The sequence below is a fragment of the Brassica napus genome, chromosome A3, assembly GCF_020379485.1.
Source record: "Brassica napus cultivar Da-Ae chromosome A3, Da-Ae, whole genome shotgun sequence".
Classification (NCBI taxonomy): Eukaryota; Viridiplantae; Streptophyta; class Magnoliopsida; order Brassicales; family Brassicaceae; genus Brassica; species Brassica napus.
In genome coordinates, this window is record NC_063436.1 from 18557822 (window position 1) to 18581319 (window position 23498).

The 23498-nt window shown below is 34.7% G+C and overlaps 1 protein-coding gene, 1 long non-coding RNA gene and 1 pseudogene across 2 annotated transcripts; 2 read left to right on the top strand and 1 right to left on the bottom strand.

The window, feature by feature from the left end:
* The first annotated feature begins 95 nt into the window (after positions 1-95).
* On the top strand, positions 96-5493 carry LOC106444112. The gene is made up of 10 exons (XR_001288164.3): positions 96-564; positions 784-899; positions 1094-1262; positions 1352-1557; positions 1645-1743; positions 1835-1928; positions 2019-2170; positions 2284-4538; positions 4613-4739; positions 4841-5493. It is a non-coding gene; the product is annotated as an uncharacterized LOC106444112 (long non-coding RNA).
* Positions 5494-6546: 1053 nt separating this feature from the next.
* On the top strand, positions 6547-7441 carry LOC106439554 (NADH dehydrogenase [ubiquinone] 1 beta subcomplex subunit 10-B). Its single transcript, XM_013881032.3, has 3 exons — positions 6547-6874; positions 6955-7011; positions 7251-7441. The coding sequence occupies exons 1-2, from the start codon at positions 6586-6588 to the stop codon at positions 6984-6986; spliced, it is 321 nt and encodes a 106-aa protein (XP_013736486.1). The 5' UTR covers positions 6547-6585; the 3' UTR covers positions 6987-7011; positions 7251-7441.
* An 8464-nt stretch (positions 7442-15905) lies between these two features.
* Positions 15906-17619, bottom strand: LOC106439553 (annotated as a pseudogene).
* Positions 17620-23498: the final 5879 nt, after the last annotated feature.

Here is a 23498-nt window from a genome sequence, read left to right on the forward strand (position 1 = left end):
GCAGCATATGCCGGTCTTATTTATTTTAGACTTTAATTATTTTAAACATGGTTAAAATACTTACTCTGGAAGAGTGGTTAAATATCCCAACAACCTAATAGAACGTGTGTATTATCCCTTATAATTATCTTTATATATAAAGTAAGGTTTACTCTCTCCTTAGGCCATCCACGTCTCTTGCCCCTACGTTTGACACGTGTCCCATCAGAGTGAAACGCATCGTATCATTTATTCAGAGATATTCTGGATTTTAATCGTTGCCCAATGCGGCCCAAATAAACAGAGTTTGTCCCTAACCCTAATTCTAATGACGCAAGTTCGTCTCTTCTCCTCTTCTTCAATGTGCCGACACGGTAAACCGACCATGGAGTTTGTTGGAAGTGATGGGAGACGAGTTTTTACGGCTGATCTATGTGGCGTTAATCTGTTCATATCCTTTAGAATGGATTTGACTTCAACTCGTCGCTGTAGCACCACCGCCGTCTGCTCAGATTTTGGGAGGCCAAGAATGTGAATAGAAGCGGCGAGCTTATGGAGGTCGAAACGCTTCTTCTTGACGCTCAGGTGATTCTTTTGTTTTAGCTAAAACTTTGCTAATCCAAAGATTTAACTAATATGTGTTTCGTGGTCAAGGCTGGCAGATTAACTTAGGTTTCTGTAATAATTAAAACGCAGCAGATAAATAATCACAGATTCGAATATGAATGTTCTGCTTATACGGATTTGACAATCTTTGGAATCTATCATGGTATTGATATGGTTGTATATGGTTTTATTGTGCAGCTTAAAAGAGAAGCATCGAATATTATCATAAGAGTGGTAGTTCGTAAAATTTTGCTGTCACGAAAGATGAAGAACATAGAGTTCTGACATGTAAGACGCCACACAGAAACTATTACGTGAGTTTCTTCCTTTCTTTTATTGTTTTTTTTCCACATTTATCTAATCATTCTATGTTTTCTATGTTCTTACTAATGCAACTCTTTGATAAGAACCATACAACAGGGGAGACTAGATGTTTTATGTTTTCCTATGTTCTAATCAGAAAATGTATTTTTCTTTCTATTTGAGTTACTTTAGAATGGAATTTTAGTTTGTTTAGATCCCTGAGGAAGCTAGAGAGCTTGAAAAGCAACTCAGAGAGACCACTAAGGAGAAGAATGAAGCTGTATGAGAGTTCGACTTTGGGAAGGTGTATCAGATATTGTGGTTGAAACATTTGATATTGTGCAGGCACATTCACAAGCCGTGGATTCAGCAAGGTCAGTTTCGAAAGTAACAGTGGATTTCTTCAAGACTCTAGACACCCGTGATACCGGCTTTTAGGAAACTTTTTTATATTTTCTTTCAGGTCCAAATGGCTGTACAAGATATACGCGAGAGCGCATCCACCAGAACAACCACCCTACACAGCATGAGATGTCAACGATGCAAGATTCAACTTCTTCCATTAAAGCCGAGAGAACTTCACATGGTGAAAACAGAATCGAACTATCACCAGGACACTTCAGCGGTTGAGAGTGGGAAGAAGACGATGCAAGAAGTCCTCTTGAATTGGTATATAAATAAATTTCAAAAGCTCATAAACTTTTATATTGTCCAAGAACTGAGCTTTTGTCATGCATGATAAATGGATCATTGTAGCTTGGAGAAGGCAGAGAGTGCCCATCAATGGAGGAAAGCTCAAGAATCACTGGTCAGTCTAGAACGGAACAATGTAGCTTCTGTTGACTCAATCGTTAGGTATGAATGGAAACCAGTTCTTTTATCTTTTTTTCACCATTTCTGATCTGTTTCAAGTCACTTATCACTTCAATATCTCTCAAAAGAGTAGGAATGGACGCCAATGAGAACCTACGCTCTCAGTTCTATCATCATCTCTTGATGTTTTTAATCTGCTAACGCCAGCCTTCTTACTTCCATTGACAGTGAGTTTTACTAATTCCTTTGAACTTACAGAGATGGATAAAATATTCTTCTCTTTTTTTTTGCTGAAAGATTACCCCTTTTTCTGTCAGATCCGTTGAAACTCAATAATGATGCATGCGCTAAGATCAACTCCATGATCATCCCGTGCTACGAAGACTTGATTGAGCTCAAGAGTGATCACAATCACAAGATCGTAGAGATCACAGACAACACAGGGAAATGTCTTCTTGATGAATATATAGTAAGTTTTAAGATTTCAATCCTTACAAACCAAACCGCAACATATCAGAGACATTGTAGGTGGTTTTAACCAGTCTGGTGACAGTATAATTGTTGTTTTTTCTGTGCCAACAGGTAGATGAACCTTCGTGTTCAACGGCTGAGGAAAAGAGCAATCGAGATACTGAGTATTGAGTCCATTGAGGAATTTCGAGCTCCAGCATCTGAGGAGTTACTGAGAGCGTTTCAAGATGGGAAACTGTTTAAACAGGCAAATGGTGATGCAAAGCAGCAGCAACAACACCTTATACGTGCTTCCTCTCTTTATGAAGCAGCTGTGTCGGACTCGAGATCTCCCCTCTCTGCTGTAAACTGACACGCCAAGAGGATTGGTTTTACAGAAGCACAAGAGAAGAAGGTTATTATTGTTGCACTACAGGTAAAAAAGTATCTTATTTTCTTCATGGAGGTTTGGTTTGAGGAATTTATAAAAGCATACATTTTTCATTATATTTTTATTTGTTTATTAGCTGGAACCAAAGCAAAATTATTTCTGAATCAGTAAGATTATGAGTCGTGTCAATTATAATTACAAGCAAGTCCGTTAGGTTTTATTTTTGTCATCAGACTCCTCAGTCCTCAAGACAATAATTGAACAGAAAAAAATAAGTGCTCAAGAGAGAATCAATGGCTATATCGGTATTCTGAATTACTCTGAGTGGAACTTTATACTGATGACTTTGGGGTCATGCAATTTCTTTCAACCGATTGCCAGCTATCTTTCTTTTTACATTCACAAGTATACCTCGCCTATTAAATATTAATATATTTAAAAAGACAAATTTTGTTCACAGACACATATGGTTCAAGAAACTGATAGTATTAAGTAAACTGAACATTTGGGTGTTGGTAACTTATATTAGTTTATTAAAATATGGTCGTTACAATGCCATTAAAAAATATCTATTTTGATATATCTTTTATAAGAAACTAATATCGTTAAAATATACAGTTATTTTCATAAAGACAACAAAAATATTACTCTCATAAAAATATAAACATGGTAACTCTATCATAGATAACAAACCCATTTCAATTAAAAAAAAAACAGTATACCAAAACGTCCAAACATTTCAAGAAGGTGACAATATTTACCTCAGCTATCTAAGTACACTAATACATCAAAATATAACACAAAAAATACGTTCCTTCTATTCAAATCACCATGAAAACTGAACTACTTTACAAGTTATCCTTTGGCTTAGAAACCGAACATTCAGCTTCACCTTCACAAAGGGATCTAACCATCAATATAAACAGATTTAATACAAATCAAAGAGATATATCCATTAATATCAACTGCTCTACAACTGCTTTTGGTTATATAACCCAACAAAAGACTTTATTTAATCTTTTTCCGATGACAAAAGAAACATAGTAATTGATGATGATGATGGTATGGAGAGAAGATAGCTCTATCTACCAAATGACTTCTAACGGATTTTTAGAGCCTTTATTGCTAATTCCTCTTAACAGTCCGGTTGAGAAGGAGTCACTGCATTGGGAAGGTTATGGACTGATCTTTTGAAGCAACTGACTTTTCCATGATGTCAAAACATGTTCTCATAAATCACACGGCCTCCACATAGTTCTTGCACTTGAATAAGATGTTGCAAGATGTATAAGATGTGTAGCTATGCTTGATAGTTTTTGAGATGTTGGTAAAAAATGAACAAAAACACTACTATCATATTCATAATTAACCATATACTTAAAACCTAATAACAACAAAACAAATTACAAATATCCATAACACAAATATAGACATCCCGCCCGTAGGGCGGGCCGGCCCTAGTACTATTATAAACACATGAAAAATAAGCAATAAGTTTTATTCAAAGCTTAATTACTGGGAGATCTTTCTGTACAAGATATGTTGGGTCATATACGTATATAGAATGTCAATCCTACCATTAGAAAACTACTTTTCCCTACCGATCCGTATTTACGGGCTTTAATATCTAGATTTCTAGAATATCCCACACACGTACATATCTAGTATGAGTAATTCTTGTGTCCACCCCTTAGAGTGAACCTATAGGTTCACCTAGCCAATAATAACTTGCCACATCATATTTAGTTTTTGGAAGAAAAGAAAGGTAAAAAACATAAATGGAATTATCTACAAAATTAAAAAGAGAAATATAATTTAAAAAAAAAAGGAAAACAGAAAAAGACGTGAAGTTGTTTAAAGCCGTGGAATACAATGTTTCTTCTTCGTTGGTTGAAGAAAAAATAGAACACAGAGAAGAGATGAAGCTGTGTTTGTGATTTTCTGAGTCTTTAATTCCTTGCTTTCAAATCCAATCTCGAATTCACCTCCGATCAATGTACTTGTAACCTTAATAATTTTTTTTTTGTCAACTAAACCCTAACAAGATTTTTCTCGCCTTTGCTTTTACAGAAAGTTTGAGAAAGAATGGAGAATAATCAATTAAGTGGTCAGGAAACTATTCTTGGTGGTCAGTATGGATCTACTTTACAAGTTGTCTCAGGTGATTCCACTTTGATATATCAAAAGTTGGTTGAAGGTTGGAACTCTACATATTCCAAATTATAGAATAAGAAAATGCATAATTAAAAGAGTTGAACTCGTCATTAAGTTTTCCTGTTCATAATTTGGAATATGTAGAGTTCAAGAATATAATAGTGTGCGAAGCAACGGTCATATCAGAGAAGGAGACAGGAACCAGGAGTAAATCAGTGAAGAACATGAAGCTGAGGAAAGCTAACCAGGACATAGGTGCAGTCAAAACGCCATATCTTACAAACCAGGAGAAATTTATCAATGAAACCGGTTTTCCTGGATTCTACACTCAACAAGAGCACACGGCGAATTGGTTCCATACGAAAAGTAGTAATGGTTTGGGAGATATGCCATTTACAAGTCAGACTATCTACACTGCATCCGAACTGGTTCTATTTAAGAAAAGTACTAATGGTTTTATAGTTGATTAGATCAATTAGAAGAACCACCCCTCTTGTTGGATCGTCCATCACTTTGATCCAAGGATCTTGTGAGCCTTTTACAGCTTAGGCTTACATCAAGTCCTCACTTTGGATTTTCTTGGTGGCTGTAATTTGGCAGTGTTGGAAAGTCCACGCTCTTGATGATGTTAACTGGAACACTCTGAAGCAGCCTCATATGAATTCACAACGCTTACAGCTATTGCTCCCTCTCAGTTGTGCTTCTTCTTTTCTGTTTGGTGTCTTCTTTGATCACCAACTTCTGATGTTTGGTTCCCTTGACCTGAATCTTAGCTTATCTGTTTTTTTTTTTTGTCATTGGACCTTCTTGGTACTCAACTTCTGTTACAAAGTTCTGCTTCTGAAGGTCCTGGATCATGTGATCAACCTTTTGATCAACAAGCTCAGTCTCTCTCTTGACAATAACCCAGGCTTAGCTTCTCTGTTTTTAACTTAGGTTCTCTGTTTTTAATTTAAAATCTTAGCTCAAAATAATACCAAATCATGGACACTTACTAGATGGAAGTTGGTGAATATAAAGAGCCTAGAGAAGAAGGAAGAGTAGTCATCCAACCATCTCTAGCAATGAAAGGTTTAGTGTTTATTTTATTTTTTTTTGTAAAAAGGCTTACGAGGTTTAGTGTTTATATGAAAAGCATGCTCAGAAAAGGATGAACATGGTATAAGGTTTCTTGAACATGGAATAAGCAAGGATTGAAGAAACAGAAAAGGATGAACATGGTTTGATTTGCTTATTCCATAATTTATTCTCCCATCCAACTCTTCCTTCTTATTCTATAATTTTCGAATTGAAGAAACATAAAAGGATGAACATGGTTTGATTTGTCGATAAAGAAGACGACGGCGTTAAACAACTTCACATCTTTTTCTGTTTTCCTTTTTTTTTTTTTAATTTTGTAGATAATTCCATTTATAATTTTTACCTTTCTTTTCTTCCAAAAACTAAATATGATGTGGCAAATTATTATTGGCTAGGTGAACCTATAGGTTCACCCTAGAGGGTGGACACAAGAATTACTCATCTAGTATCAACATGTTATACGTTTGCACTAGTATAGCGTATTTTACTATTAGTTGCATATATAACTTTGAACTAAAAACTGCTTTAAAATTAAGTAAAATACAAATATAATATACATAAAATTTATATTTAACTGAAAAATTATGAACATATATAATTGTCAAAAAAAAAGAGATTCTAAACAAACTTTTTTACTTTTAGTCATCATCTTCAATCTAACAGAACAGTATTATAGTATTTTAGTGCTGCAAGTGAGAAAAAAAAGAGCAAGTTGGGTCCATATTGTAGGCCCAATAAAATAGGCCCATAATAAGGTGACCAACTAAAATCAAGAAGCAGCGAATCACACGAAGACGAGCGATTCAGCAATGGGGAGAAAGAAGGGATTGCCGGAGTTCGAAGAGACGGCGCCGGATGGATTCGATCCGGCGAATCCATACAAGGATCCGGTGGCGATGGTGGAGATGAGAGAGCACATAGTTCGGGAGAAGTGGATTCAGATCGAGAAGGCGAAGATCTTGCGTGAGAAGGTCAAATGGTGTTACCGTGTCGAAGGCGTTAACCATTACCAGAAATGCCGTCATCTTGTCCAGAACTATCTCGAATCTACTCGCGGCGTCGGATGGGGGAAAGACCACCGTCCTGTCTCCCTCCACGGTGAGTTTAATAATTGATGTTGATTGGTCTGAGCACAAACTATGTCATGTTTAAGTTTTTTGGTTTATGTTTATGAACAGGTCCTAAGCCTGAGGCTGTTGAAGCTGAATAATACTTTGTGCCTGAATCAGTATGAGGTGAGTAACGGTTTCTTGTCATTGTTGTATTCATTAGAAGTATGTTGGAAGTTAATAAAATCGATAGGCCTCTGTTTGTTAGCACAACTAAAAGTTCTTACCAAGTGGTTATATAGTCTATGTGAAACCTCCACTTGAGCCGTTGTTTATAAACGATGTCAAACGTTACAGCATTAGAAGTTGTTAGTCCTTTCTCACAACAGCTTATTGATCCAAATGTTCTTTTTTTTTTGCTTCAGTGAGGCAGGTGACCGAGCTCTTAATACAAGACATGGAATGGTCTTTGGACTGTGCAGATTTGCTTTCTTTTTTTGAAACATGTTAGTCTTTGGATTCATGCAAAGGGTTTTACAGGCTTGAGTAATGTATTTTGCTACACTAAACATCAGTCTCTCGTTGTGATACCAAATAAGTCCCTTATTCCTCTGCCTCCCTTCGTTGTTATATATGATGCCACATAACAAATCATAGGATAAACAAAATAAACCACAAATAACTCGAGCGTTAAGTTTCAAAAAACGACTCCAGCGTTATTTCTTTTTGGTTTAGCCATGGAGACTCCGATGACTGAAACACCCACGAACCTTCCTCGCAGTTTGTTTTATCTTTATATGATTTTCTAGGCAATTTTAAAGAGGACGGTGGGATTATGAAATCTTTTGTACATAAATGGATCCAAATCACTACATACATATATATAAAAGCCACAGAGAAGTTTACAAGAACATGCGGAACTTATATTAAGGTGTACTGACTGAATGAGTGAATGATATATAAAAGAAACCAATAAGTTAAGGTGTACTGTCAATACAAACACACAACTTAACGGCTTGACTCTTTAACGAGTCTTCTCCACTGTCGTCAACCCTGGTCAACCGCCCAACAAGTGTGGTCACTTGTGTTTTGTTTGTATAACCTGTAAGTTTCATTACATTGTCCTTCCTTTCATTTTCACTCCCCCCATATTCTAGTTTCAAAATTTAAAAGCCAATCCTCTTTTTAAAACTTTGACAAATAAGGTCCTCACAATGAAAGATAAAAAAAATCCTCATAATGACTTGCCATCACCGTTTTAAACAAGTCCATATGATCCATTCCCCTCGAGCATAGACGTGAACGGTATAATAATTGCATACACAAGTGTGTTTGTGTGTAACTCAGAGGCGTGCTTATAGTGTATTGAAAAAGGCATTCGCTCCAGGCCCCTGATTAATATGACTGTTTTTAGGGTCCCAAAATTTAAAATAATTTCTAGTATAGTGGTTTAGACTTATTTTAAAAAAAATATTTCTACGAAAAATAATTAATTCATTTTTTGAATTCATGTATTTTTTTCTATATGACATAATATAACATATTTACGTTATAAACTTATTCTTTTACAGTATTAGACTTATGTATTTGGTGAAAATAATATATCATATTAGAAAATTATTTTCATTACGATTGTAAATAAATTTATTTTTAAAACTTGCCTTAGGCCCCTAAAACTCTTCGCACGGCACTGTGTGTGTTTATTCCTAATTTCCTATACATATATTTATGTTTATCTTCATCGTTCTTATAAGCTCTATTTTTCCAACTCAAAACATAATTTATGAAACGATACTCAGGTAATTAGAGGAATCAATGTGAATAGAGTAAGCACGAGGAGTATCCAATTGGATGTTCTTAGAACTTGTAAGTATAATTTAGTGACAACCAACTAGGTGCTACTAACCATATATATGGAGAAAAAATATTATAGAGCAGCATAACGGAACCATACTCTTCAAAATTAGGCTGATCAGTGCTAGTTAATCTCTATGTTTCTCTTGTAGAGTTCAAAACTTGCATCCTTCTTCGTGCTATAACTTCAGTCATTATAACATTTGATGCAACTTCCATATCGATTACCTGTCCAAATAAACGAGTTATCATATCAGAAAAATAATGTGCTTCCATTAACTGATTTCTTGTGTAACAATTTTGTTAGCTCTATGAACTTTGTTAGTAGTTTCTTCCACATCTAAACCCTTCTCGTTGAAATAGTTTTAGACCTCTAGAAATATCATTGCCTTCTCGTTTCATTTCATTTCACATATGATTTTATGTTTTAATATCAGTTAAAGAAAAGAAAATACCATGACTGATTCCTTTTAAATTATGTTTATATTTTATTGTAAAACGATATATAATTTACACTTCTCTGAAGGATATAGTCGCAATATTCTTTTGTAGTATATAGTTGCAATTTGCATGATGAATTTTATTATTTGTAGTAAGTAAAAGAGTTATTTTCACTCTAGGACAGTTTTGAGTTTTTTATTACACTCTAAAGCAGTTATTGCTCCTTAGACACTTTTTCTAACTTTCTTCTAACTATTCTCTTTTCTTCTAACTAAATTATAATTTAAATATAACTAAGTGGACCCATTCAGTATTTCATCTTCTTCCCTATTTTCTTTTTTATAACCATGGAAATAGTGGTATAAACCATATAATAAAAGCATCGGTGAAGGGAATGGCTTTGCCGAAAGCTGTTAAAAAGCTTATTCTTTCACGTCGTGTTCCACAATTCATCCTTCTCACGCTGTGACATTAATAAAAGGAAAAAACAAGATTTACGTTTTTGTTGTAGAAACAAAATCATTTGGAGCTTGAAATTATGTCTTATATGATATTTTTACATGTTTAAATGTATTATAAGCAAGAAAAAAAAAGGATGATTAAGGTGAGAATAATGGCTGGCGGCTATAGAGGGAAATTGCAGAAAACCCTAATTGATTTTGGGAAGATGAAGTTAAAATTACGAAAATACCCTTCATTAAAAAAATATGAAAAATAAATGATTCATATGTACATGATATATTGTACATACATATACACTATCCACATGTACAACGATTCATGTGTACATGAAACTAGACATCCCTTAAATAAAAATTACTAAAATGCCACTCCTTAAATAAAATTGCAAAAAATGTACAACATGATTTTATATGTACATGTACATCTTTACATGTGTACATGATTACATGTGTACAAAGATAACATGTGAACATCTTTACATGTGTACATCTTTATCTTTACATGTGTACATTGTATATTATTAAAGTAATGTATCGTAGAATCGTGTATTCTCTTTAAAATCTTAAACTCATGTTTTAATTCTTAAATGCATTGGAAAATAAATTAAATGAACTAACATCAAAGCTAATATGAGTAAAACACAAAATCATGTGTGCACCTATTGTCATGTACACCATTTTCAGTTTGACTTGATCTATTTATTATGTATTTTGGTATTGTTTTAGTAAGCAACCACCAATCCACCTATATGTGTACAACTTGTTCACATATATTGATTCATTTTTATGTACATGTGTACATCGCTTTACATATCCACATGTACAAAATGGTGTGTACCATAACCATACAAGCACCTCTATACCAAAATATTGGGGTTTAGTCAAATTTGTACACGCAAGGTCATACATCTTTTAAATAAATAAAGACGTGTATATGTGTACGCTAAACATGGTAGTGTACATATGTAAAACAACCAGAAATTAATCAAGATAAGATCTACCATGAAGCTACCATGAAAACACAGAAGCTCTTACACAAAATGTGAAGGATGATATTTGGGTTCAGTCAGATTTCAAAGATGTCTGACCATGCGTGTACATAGGAAGAAGGAAAAAAATTCACATGTACATTGTGTTAACGTTATCGTGAGTTCACGAAGTCGTAGATGCTTAGTTATTGAGATAGAAAACCTACAAAAAGAAAAAATTGTGTACACAATCTCTTTGATGTATAACATAAAATTAGGTGTACACATGTACAGTTTGAAAGTAATGTACACACGAACTTTTTATTTTGATTTTTTTAATTTTATGATGGAAAATTACGAAAATAACCTCGTCTTCTTTTTTGGTCACTATCGACCAGAAACTCTAATCTCCGCCTCTCTCACCTATTTTTCACGATTCTTTACGAATTTCTCCACTTTTTATGTATTTTGTCCAGATCTGATAGATTTCAAACCTAATTCATGGTTTTACATTCAAAAGTTTGAACAAAACTGTTTTTTTTGTTTCTGATTTGTTAAACATTTTGTTCTAAATCTCCATTGTTGAGTGCGAGATTCTTGATGACGCTGCCCGACTCCTGCGTGATAGTATCATGATGTCCAAGGACCTCATGACGAAAAAGAATTGAAAAAAAAAATGATGAAAACTTCAAAACGATAAAAAAGATAAAAGTCAATCATTAAAAAAAGAGAGTTCAGAATAAAGAAGATAAGAGAGAAATGATAGTGGGTCCTACTAAATTAGTATATAGTTATGTTTTAACTTGAAAAACTAAACGAAATGTGATAAAGTTAGGAAAAAGTACCTTAGTAGCTGAAACTGCCTTATTTTATTATAAATAACTCAAAACTGTCTTATAGTGTAATTCTTTCTAAGTAAAATATGTGGCAAGGTTTTAAAAATAGAGAGAGTATATATTTCATGTATTTTATCAACGTGACCGAAAAATCCGCAAGTCGACAGTGTCACGTGTCGTCTTATTGTTGGGTTGAAATCCTACCGACAAACAGATCCTAGTCGGGTCCACGTGCGTAATGAGATCACTTCAATGTCCTTTACTTCAATGTCCCTTTTGTCTAATTACGACGCTTAAATTTGTTAATACATCACTTCTGTGCAATCAATAGTTGCTAATACATCACTCAGTAGTCCGTGTACTATGCAATGATCCCCAAATTAGTTTTTTTTTTTTTTTTTTGGTAAACTTCCCAAATTAGTTACGTACAAATATGATTTGCTAAGAAAACCTGCCTTCCATTCAGAAATCTTTGCGAAAGGTCTGATTTATCAATTTGTTATATTAATATACAGTTGCGTTATTGACAATAAAAAAAATACAGTTGCGTTATAAACTTTTGTATGACAAAAGTTCTGGAACTTTATCATTATTTAAACATCCCAAAGCTAGTTTCATGTGAATTAAGTGTTCCCAAAATCAGTGTTATTTTTCACTGTGTGAATACTGAATAAGAGCTTGTAATATTTTGATTATCATTCTCTACTTCAAATTTAACGTCGACCAGTATTCCTAAAATCATTGTATAAAATTAACACCATACATCAAATCATATACAGGTTGAGCTGATAAGAAACATGCACGGAAATATCCTGATATCCATTACAAATGATCACTAGATTCTGAAATCTTAAGCACCATATTTCTTGTAAACACTCAACACTAGTAACGTTATGCAAGTGTTTCCGATAACAATAATAATTATCTGGTCAACACGCGTACAAATAATGTTAATATTTGCTGGTGAGTGAAGCTATGCTGTAAAATGTGATACTTTTGAATATATTAAGATATAAATCGCGTAGGCAGCATTCAAATGGCATTGTCCAAAAGGAGCATAAAATGAAATATGTGGGGGCCAGTCTTGCATGTGATTCTTAACTCACCTCTCATATCATCTCCAACGATATACAGTCCGTTGGTAAACTTTTTAACGGTTACGGATGACAGGAAACGACGATGTGGTAAGTGTACCATGTTATAGGGATTATCTTTTCGGGTTAGTGTACTGTATCGCTAGATTTACAAACTCTATATATTTCTTTTAGTTGTAGTTAATATAGTTTCTGTCTGTAAATAAGTGATATGGTGTCTTGATCGAGAACCTAGTGATCTGATTGATGATCTGATTCACAGCTCCATGTTAATGTATATTTTGGAGTATATTTTTCTATCCTGGCTGAACTTTTCACATTTTTAGAAGAAAAAACTTAACTTTTTTTTTGGCAAAAAAACTTTACATCACATTGATTGTTTCATTTTAGGGGAATTGGGGGCTATGGACATGAAAAAAACGGTAATTCACCGTATAGCACTTTTACCTAACAGATGTATACACGCCGTCAATAATACATAATAATACTATCATATCCTTTTCCTTTAACCGGCTAACCTGCTGCAAGATAAATAAAAAAAAATATTACTTTTATCCTTCCAAAGTAAATCGTGTCTCTCCATCTTCCACACAACTTGTCCTTCTCTCTATTGTCGACGGTTGTTTCTGGAATTGTGCTGCAGTCGAACGATCTCCGGCACCGCTTTCATCCATCGCCTCCAGTCTGCATGCAATCGACTTCTTTTCCATCTACGGTAGTAAGAAACTCTTTCTACCCAACTTCACCACTTCACTTCTTCGTCGTCCCTTTTAATTGTGTTCGTCGTTAGGGTTTGGCGGTTGAGTTTTGCGTTACGGCTTCGGCGGCGGGTAGTAACACATCCCACCTCTCCAACTCGATTCTTCTCAGATCTTTGACAGTCATGTACGTTCTCGGTGTTTCTCCGTCGATTCTGGATACTAAAACTTCTTCTCCGCTTATCTGATTTTATTTTGGGATCCTCTCTGATGTTCTTATTATAAGTTATGCTTGAAATAGGGTTTTTGTCTCTGCGGTGCATAGTTCATGGTGTAAAAATATCAATTATTTTGTAGAATAGCATCTGCAATACATAGATGTTTCATCGTATGTCTTTATTAGTATATCTCATTGCTATATGGCATGTCAAGTGGAATAGTATAAGGTTCACATTATTCCATTTTACATGGAATCGTACTTTTACATCATATGCCTTTCCATTTGTTAGCCATTCTTATTCGGTTTGACTCATAATTCATTTATATATTGAATATTAAAGTATGAACCGTCCTCACTCTTTGCCTCTCTTACTTTTCATTCTTCAGGTTTGGTATGGACGAGTTAGACCTTCCAAGTAGATTGTTTGAGACATGCTTTGATGTCAAGTGGATTTAGTTTCCCAAAGATTTGGGTTGACTATGGTGGATTGGGGTTTATATTTTTCTAACTTGGGTTTAGTGTTTAATGTCAAGTGTTCTATTACCATTTCCATTAGCTTTGTATTTCATGTTGCTCATGAGGAATGTAAATAAATGTCTTCAGTATTATGACAGGTGAATTTACTTTCACAAAGATTTGGATTGCCTATGTATTGGAGTTTATATTTTCCTAACTTGGTTTAGTGTTTACTATCAAGTTTTCTATTACCATCCCCATTAGCTTTGTATTTCATGTGGTTCATGAGGAATGTGAATACATTTCTTCAGTATTATGGCACGTGGATTTAATTTCCTGAAGATTTGAATTGCCTATGGATTGGGTTTATATTTCATTAACTTGGGTTTAGTGTTTATTGTTAAGTGTTCTATTACCATTCTTATTAGCTTTGTATTTCATGTTGCTCAATCATGGTTCTAGTATGCACATAGTATCATTTTAAATAGTACATTATATATAATATAAAAGTCTTCTCGTAATGGACGGTGCAAATGTGTATGTAACCTTATAACATACATTTATAATCATTAACCTATATCGTTAAAATGTGTGTATAGTTTACAAATCAGAGGTTATATAGGGTTTAGTATTCCCAGTTAAGATTTAGTATTCCCTAAACAACTTTTATAATATGGAATGGAATATGTCGTCTATTTCATATAGAATGACTTTATTCAGTTTTATACTATACAGATGGAATGGAATACTGGTTTTTCAGTTTAGTTTATGTTGGTTTCAAGTTCAGGTTGGGTAAGAAGTACACACTTATTGGTACACTTTCTAATTTACACCACTTGTTTAACTCTGCACAGTAAACCATCTCTAATAACTCCACCTATTTACCTGACTTCCTCCTAATCTTTTATATGGAATAGCTGCAATCCATTAGTGGTCATTTACTGCAGAGAATACATCATCATCTCTGAACAACCGCATACATCAGCATCAGCGTCTACGTAAGTGGTTATTTTGGGTCATGTGCATACACCTATTCTACTTTATGTAGTTCATGTAGAATGGAAAGAAGATTCTTCACATGTATCTATTTACGTTTATAATATATATTACATTCCATCTGACTCATGTCAAACGGAAAGTTTCGTCGTCTAAATTGGACGGTTTTACTGAACTCGGCTTGACTTTTTGTAAACTATTTCATATTTTACTTTCACCATGCACCTTATTACGGTTCTAAAATTAAGAACACCATCACTCCATTGTAAATGAACTTACAATAAACCATTCCACGTAAGTGACGTAGTATGGAAAGCAATACAATCGGAATATGATTTATGTCATCATCTTCAGATTGCCGTTATGTTAACAGAGATTCTATCTCCCTCACATCTGTTCGTCACTACTCTTGATTTATATCCTCTTTCATACGTGTTCAAGACAGCTGCGCACAACGATCCCTATTATATGTGATTGTTATTGTGGCAGACAAATCCTCCACGTCGTTCACTTTATAACAACGAACCGGCAACCTGTTATGGTGAGGGGCATAATTGGATGGAATCAAGCCAAAATGTCTGACAATGAATTACGTCAAAATCATTGTTACTTTCTTCATTTGTTTTTGAAATATGGCTATATGGCTAATAAGCCCTTCATTTTATACAGCTGGGAGAGTTGGATAATAGTTTAAAAATATAGAAGACAGGGGCCACAGAAAAAGTTTTCAAAAGATTTGTTTAGATCATACAATGCTCTTTTTTTTTTTGACAACAATAACTAAAACTAGATAGCTAAACTATCCGGTTCAGAAAGCCAAACCGGTGGAGTAGAATCGACATAAAGCATAGCTGAAAGAAAATTTTTTGTACCACGTGCAAGCTTGTCCGCCAAAGTGTTTTGTGCTTTTGGTATATGTTTTACCGCATACTGGCCATTTTTCAAGTATCGACACCATCTTCACCGAAAACAATCCGTCGCAAACACTCCATCAAAAAATTGAAAGGTATTCATCCACTCTATTAATATTGCCGACCCTTCTCTTGCTCACAAAACTATCAAACAATAACTAAAAGCCTCCAGCTCAGACAACATTTTTCAAAGTTACAATTAATAATACTAGTATTAATCGATAATAACCGTAAATAACATCTGACTAATTAAAAAGGATAAAAGATAAATTCACATTTGTGATTTTGTTTCCGTAAAGAAACCAAGAAAAAAAAAGAGTTTTACTGATATATGTAAAACTATTTAATCATTCACTTTTAGCATTGATTCGCTGACAACCCGATAAGATTATTCTCCAGATCGTAAGTGATACGTGTCCCTTGCTGCTGCACGTTCCCTATGATCGACAACTCAGACGACGTCGGAGCAAAAGCAAAGCAAAACGTCCCCGCATCATCAATAGGTATCAAGTAATTCTTCGCCGGCAAATCTATCGACTTCCCGCCGGTGAACTGAAACGCCACCGCCGGGACATTCACGGAGGACATAGACGAGAAGTCGTAGCAAGTGTCGAACAGAGAGATGCTCGACGTCGCGTTCTTGAAATCCTTCGCGAGTTTGACAAACGCGTCGCGGAGCGAGTTATAGGCCTCCGTCTGGAGACGAGTCACGGCGGTTCCGCAGTCCAAGATCACTCCTCCGTCTCCCGTCGCGTCGTCGACCTCGAACACCGACGACGGGATCTCGACTTTCTCGCCGCCGACGCTGAAGCCGCTGAGTCCCACGTAGTAGAAAGTGTCGATCTTTTTGTTGCGGAGAAGCGGCGCCGTCGCGTCTCCGTCGCTGATTTGGACCGAGTTGAAATCGAGGCTCGACGAGTTCCCCGAGTCGCGGTCCACGAGGCAGTACGAAAACGACGTCGCGTTGATTTGATTAGTCATCGACAAAGCTCCACCTCCTAAACCGAGTAAACCGGCCGCGCCCATGAATAAACCTTCGTTATCGTGACCGCACCCCAAAGCGACGTCGTTTACTTTACCCGAGTCGCCAAACGTCACCGTATCGGTCGCGTACTCTCCAACGGTGAAAGACCCGTCTCCGTAACTAACTTGGTATAGACACTTGTTCGAGCGACACGTGGAGACTTCTAAAGACGCGCACTGTGGAGCCGCGCACGTTAGCGGCTTGTACGTCGAAGACTCAGCCGGGTCGAAAACCGGGTCGGATTGTTCGTAGCAGTCGGAGCAAGGCTTGCACTGGAGCCAGTTCACGTCGCTTCCGGTGTCGAGCACCATGTACATCTCCTTCGCCGGAGTTCCGACGCCGATTCTCGAGAAATACTCGCCGCTTCCTTGGCTGGCTCCGGAGACGACGGGCGTCGTTAGCTCCTCGGGGTTGTACATGGTCTCGTCGTTGTAAACGGGTTTGAGATCGGATCTGTCGACGCCCTCGACGGAGAATCTGACTTTCGCGGCGATTCCGGCGACTCGGGATGAGTCTCGTTCGAGTCGGCTCAGTACTAGGCTTTTGTAGTCTTTGTGGTGTGGTGCGAGGAGAGTGTCTCGGGAGTGAAGCTCTAGAGTGAGTGGAGATGATGAGTTGAGAAAAAAGGGGATGGATTTGGATTCGAACTCGGGTCTGGTGGTTGTGGTCGGGTCGATGGAGAGTATGTGTTGTGTTTGCTGGAGAGATGAAACGACGTTGAGTACGGTCGTTTTATGTGGAGTTGATAGAGAGCGAGAGGAAGCATTGGACGCTAAGAGGAAAAGAGAGAGAGAGTGATGACGGTGAGGAGAGAGAAGAATCTGGCGAAAGCCATTTTCCGGGCAAAGGTGATGAGTTAAGAGTTAAGTACAAGGGCAAAGAGGAAGAGATGTTTTACTTATAGGAGAAACGAAAGGATGACTTCAATTGACTCCTCCAATATTTTCTCCCACACTCAAACTCCCCATACTTTTATTCTTATCACTACACCCCCAATCTTACAGCATTCATCATCACCACCATCTATATTATTCATTTTATGATATGTTTAAAAATACTTAATGACATATATTGAAGAAAGCATTCAACAAATGACGTTTCTGAATCATTTTGGATTTTAGGTTTATAAAAGTCAGTTTTATGTTTGCTCACTTTGTCTATGTGTGTCATGCAACTTTACATGGAGTTCAATTCTGACGCTAGTAACGTGTTTGATGATGAAGATATTGACACTGTAGATAATATTAGTGTATATTTGAACTCTTTTTTTTTGTATAGTTGAACTTTCTTATCTATTTTCATTGATTTTAGTTGAACAAATAACATGTCGGTAAACATGATTTGTTTGAAGGTTCTTAGTCAATTAAACGTCAATAAATATTCTTTCCGTTCTCAAAAGTAAAATTTTCTAAAATTTATTTTTGTTTCATAAAAAAAAATTTATATATTGTTAAAGTACTTTTGTATAATTTTAAGAACATTAATTGTAAATATTTGAACAGATTAAATTCTATTAATGTATTGTTATTGGAAAGTATATTAAAAATAAATTTTAAATTAAATTGTAAAACATTTATTATATTCTTAAGTGAAAACTCCCGAAAATTTTACTTTCAGAACGGATGGAGTAGATTTTTCAGAATTAGTCAGGTATCGAATAATATATTGCTTGGTGATGGATTGTGTAAGATTGGGGGGTCTAGTGATGAAAATTAAAGTTTGGGAGGTTTGAGTGTGGGATTGAAAAGTAGGAAGAAGACTAGTGAAGTCAACGCAAAGCAAAATTAAAGTTACCGAGAAAGAGAGAGAGTCACGGCAGAATTGGTGTGGTTATAAAAGGAGAAAAGCCAGTAAGAGACGTCAATAATTCAGTTACAGTCTAAAGTTTAGAAGGAGTGAATGTATAGATTAGGTTAAAATTAATGAGAAGTGGGTAAGTAGTTAACTTCGTTAAATGAGTTGCTTTCACTTATAAATGGCAACGCACCCTCTTTTGGGCTTTGGCTTCGGTTGTTGTGTTTCATTTATTTCTTTGTTATATCCATTGCCTATGCTCACTTTACTTACGTTTATAATCAACTATCTCGCTAAAGGGGGTTACGTTTAAGTTCTGTCCACGTACTTCATTAAATTTTTGGTTTTTAAGATTCGTTCAATAAAGAAAACTTGAAGGAGATGATAGTGGAGATACAATAATAGTGTTTTGCTTTGCCGAAGGCAAGATTTTTTTCATTATAAAAAACGAAGAGACAGTATAATTGATGCTCAGTTAGGGCGACTTGGTCATAATACTGGGAGTGCTAGAAAAGTTGCTAGTATTGATGTAAATCAATATTATAATCGATGTTTTGAGTATGATATATACAATATGGATTTGGATTTATTTTGTTGTCGCACGACTCGCACCATATCGTCAAATGCTCGTACAAAAACTTAAGTTCCAAATTGTCTTCGTAAGTTTTATGTCTAAAAAGAAGAATCGCAGGAAGAGCGGTCATCGCTAGACCGGATGACACTAGCACTCTTAACTCTCAGAGGTGGCCCTTGAGTTTATTTGCTTTTGGTATTATTTAGTTTTTCTAAAAATTGTCGTGTTTATTTGGTAGATTGCTTTGATATAAATTTACGAAATATTTGGAGAATGGGCTATAGGAGAGTGAACTGTTAACTTGGGGGAAAAGATATGAGATGGCGCCAAGCGGCAGTGTGTGATTTTCGATTTCTATCACATGACTTTCTCTCGGATTGCTCGTGACAAGATCGCTTTCTATCAAGCCCAACAAATATCGACCACCAACGTGAAATCGACATAATAGCTAAAATTCTTAAATTATCTACTAAGTGACTAAAAAATTATAGGTTCGAAGAATTTCGTTCAAAGAATACTGATATATATACATAGACTTAATTAACATCAAAAAGTATGTGAAACAAAATTATCTATCTAGTCTTCAAGAAATAGTATCTATCCGAGCAATATTTCAAAGATTACACGATAAGAAAGCCATACCGTTGGGTGGTGTCCTTAATTATCTATTTTTATAAATCTTGGGAGGCAAATGTATTTCATAAATCTTTTAATTTAAAATTTATTTATGGTGTCTTGTCTAAAAGTACTGATAAATCTGTTTAAAATCTCTAATTTTCGTGTTTATCATTCCATCCAGAGTTCTGGATTCGTTTAATACACGTTTGTAAGTTAGAACCACAAATTTCTTAGTAAAAAGAAACAAAAGATCGAGTCACACCAAGTGTATCACAATAAAAACAAAAAACATGATCTTATGTTTGTCTACTAGACTAAGTGATGGTCGCTGTATACATATTCTTCAAATATAGTCCATATAACAAATGCATAGTACTTTCAGTTGCCACAGAAGAAAAAAAAAAGACAGTAAAAGAGGAATCTTATCCAATTGATAATAGTCTAATGGTTGGAATTTTTTCGATTACTATTCTTTAACATGATTTCAGTTTTTTCTTTCATTGTATTTTTGTTCATTTTTCAACACTTATAAATGTTTTCGAGAGGCAAGAAATTCACTTTTGCGAGCTTCAGAAAATTAATTACATAAAATTTTGATTTTGGATCTTATCAATTATAAGAAAAAAGAGATTTCAGACTTTGCTCAGTCTCGTTCTAGTCAAAACCAAGAAGAAAGAAAAAATAAAGGTTGTTTGCTACATGAGAAATAGGAAGCAAAACTTGCACCACCTATATAGTAAGAAACATGATTTGAAGCAACTGTTTTTCTTCTTTTAATAAAATTTAATAATTTGTTTTAGCCACCCTTTGATTTATATTTGGTTGGATATGCCAAAAAAACGATCATGTCTAATGTACTGAACTTCTTTTTTTGCCAAAGGCCAAGAACGGAAAAATTAATATTCACACTAAAACCGAAAATATAAATCTCATAACCCAATTATAACCTCATAAACCGATAATATACGTGGAATGAAAGTAAACCATATATAATAATCTAATATAATCTACATTGCTCTTCTATTAATTCTTGTTACCGTCAACTAACAATAATTTTATCAGTTACTAGTTCAACTTCATTTACGCCACGATGTTTCTGTATGATATATAGGGTTCAATAAAAAACATAAAGCTCACTATCTTTTACGTCTCTGGCGCTATCTACTTGAAAGTCGAAATGATGCCAAGTATCACAATGAATGGAGCCATCGGAGTGGGATGATTTCCTTTTAGAATTATAGTAGTTAAACGTTCTTGATCTTTACTGTTTTTCTTTGGTTAACCTCTTTATTTTTGCAGTCGAATGTCACTATAAGAGAGTTATGATAAGAAAGAACATGCATGGTATAAGTTTAATTGTTGATGGAAATATACAACGTTGAATATTAGAAATGTATAAAATTCTTAGTTCTTTATCGACGTAAACCTAATGGCACTGAATGTAAGTTAATTAGCTTGTGAATTTACGTACGTATTAAGTTTAAATTTTTTAATGTAAGTTAACTGAACTCGGATTAAATCCCTTCAAATTGGTCATTTTTTTTATTTCATTCCGCAGTTAACCAATACAGGCTAGTTTACATGACCAATTTAACTTCAAAAGAAAAGGATCAGATTTGGAAGGTCCGCATAGCCGTATATTCTGTGCATAACACAATCATACTAAATAAACCCATCAAATATAGATCTTTTTTAACTGAAAGGAGACAAGAAAACAAATACATCAAATATTTTCAACAATAATGGGAAGCTAGTCGGTCACACTCCACAAGTGGCCTTTGTTTTTGTGTTGTTTCGTTGAAGGGTCTCGAATCAATGGTGTGGAATACTCTCTCCTTATCTCCCTTCTCTCGCTCCAATATAACGATGAACCCCTCACTTCCTTTTAAATATAAAACAATCATCAAGTTACAATAAAACCGCACAATAAAAGAAACAAAAAACTTCTATATATACAGAGAGATAAACAGTGATGGAGAACTCAAAGGATGAGACAGTGAAGAATTGGGAGAAGAAGAAGAAGCCGTCTTCACCAAAACGAGTTGGAAAGTTTCTGAAAAAGAAAAGAGGAAGGTTCTACATTATTGGAAAATGTATTTATATGCTTCTTTGTTCGCACGAGTAATCATCAACTCGGAGAATTATATATGGATGATAATGAAGGCATGAAAAGTAGATCATATAGCTCAAATAAGAAATTTATTGTTTCCGTTGTCTTTCTCTCAGCTTTATGCGGGTCATGTGTTGTTGTTGTTGTTGTTATATGGAGTATATTGTTGTTATATATATTACTCAATATTTTTCTTGCCAACTATACATATGTGCCCCAATATATTTTTCCTGTCAACGTATGGCTCATTTTATTTTGATCATATTGGGTAGTTTGTTTTCTTAAAAGGGTACGTAGTTAAGTTCAAAAAAAAAAAAGTACGTAGTTTCTATATATAGATCATGCGACGTTATGCTAATTGTAGTACAAAATAAGTTGATAGTATTTTTTGACGTCTAAATTTTTACATAACTAAGAAGGGATTTTAGAGAATGAAACATTAATACTGAGTTTTGGTCTAGTTTTGATAAACTTAGCGGGTCTTCATCAGACTTTTAGTCTCTCTACCGTTTGTGTAACTCTAGACTGGTTTACTTGATGGGTCAAACTAGAATTAATAATGCTTAGCCTATAAGCTAACATTTGGTTTATCTTGATGTGTTTGGCTTTTGTTACAAACAAAATTGAAACAAAAATATACCTAGCTAGTTTTCTCTCAGTATCGTGTGAATTTTTTATGCCAAAACCGAGAAAGTCACGTTCAGTCGGATAGAGTAAGTATTTGACCTGCTCAGAATCATGGATTTATTTTTTAACAAACATCTCCCACCACACGTATCATGGTGTCATCAATTTGCATATAGCGGAATTCCAAATGTAATTTGTTTATAACCAAAACGAATGCATTTGAAATCATAGCTCTGAATGTGATGTTGGCATATAATCCCAACATGGCATTTAATAATAATACCCAGTGAAATACTAATATAAGTGAAGTTGTTACTTTTTTGTTTGTAACTGCAAAAATACTATAATACCACCATGAAAAGAGCAAAAGAAAAAGCTTTAAGCAAATAGAAACAAGAATATTTTATTTAAAAGAGATGACCAAATGATATGCTTATAAGTTATAACTAGATTTTGACCCGCGCTTTTTCAAGCGCGGGTTTTTTGGATTATATTATAATACAAAGTTTTATTATATCGAAAATATAATTTTTAACAGTTATATAATATATGAATTAGTTTATTTGATATTTTATATGTACACTTTTACGTAAATTTCTTTTACGCATGAGAATTATATCCGGATCAAAAAAAAACCGAACCGACCCAAAAATATAGGTTTAGTTCAGGTCGAGAGAAGATAACCTATTTGGAGTTTTTTGGACCCGCATGTCTTTGTTTGAGTCCGAGTCTTGCCCTAGACCCGATCATAAATATGTTGTGTTTATTAGGTATATTTGGATATTTCGAATATGTTTCCAGCATTATGGATATTTTTTTTAGATTTTTGGTTTACGATTATAGTTTTTGATTTCAGGTAAATTTTCAAAGTAAAAAAAATTTGGGTGTTTGGATACAATTTTGGATATTTTCAGTTCAGTGACAGATTTTGAATAAGATTTTGAATTTTTAGGTATTTGAATTTTTTTGGCTATTTGTTTGGAGTTTCAAG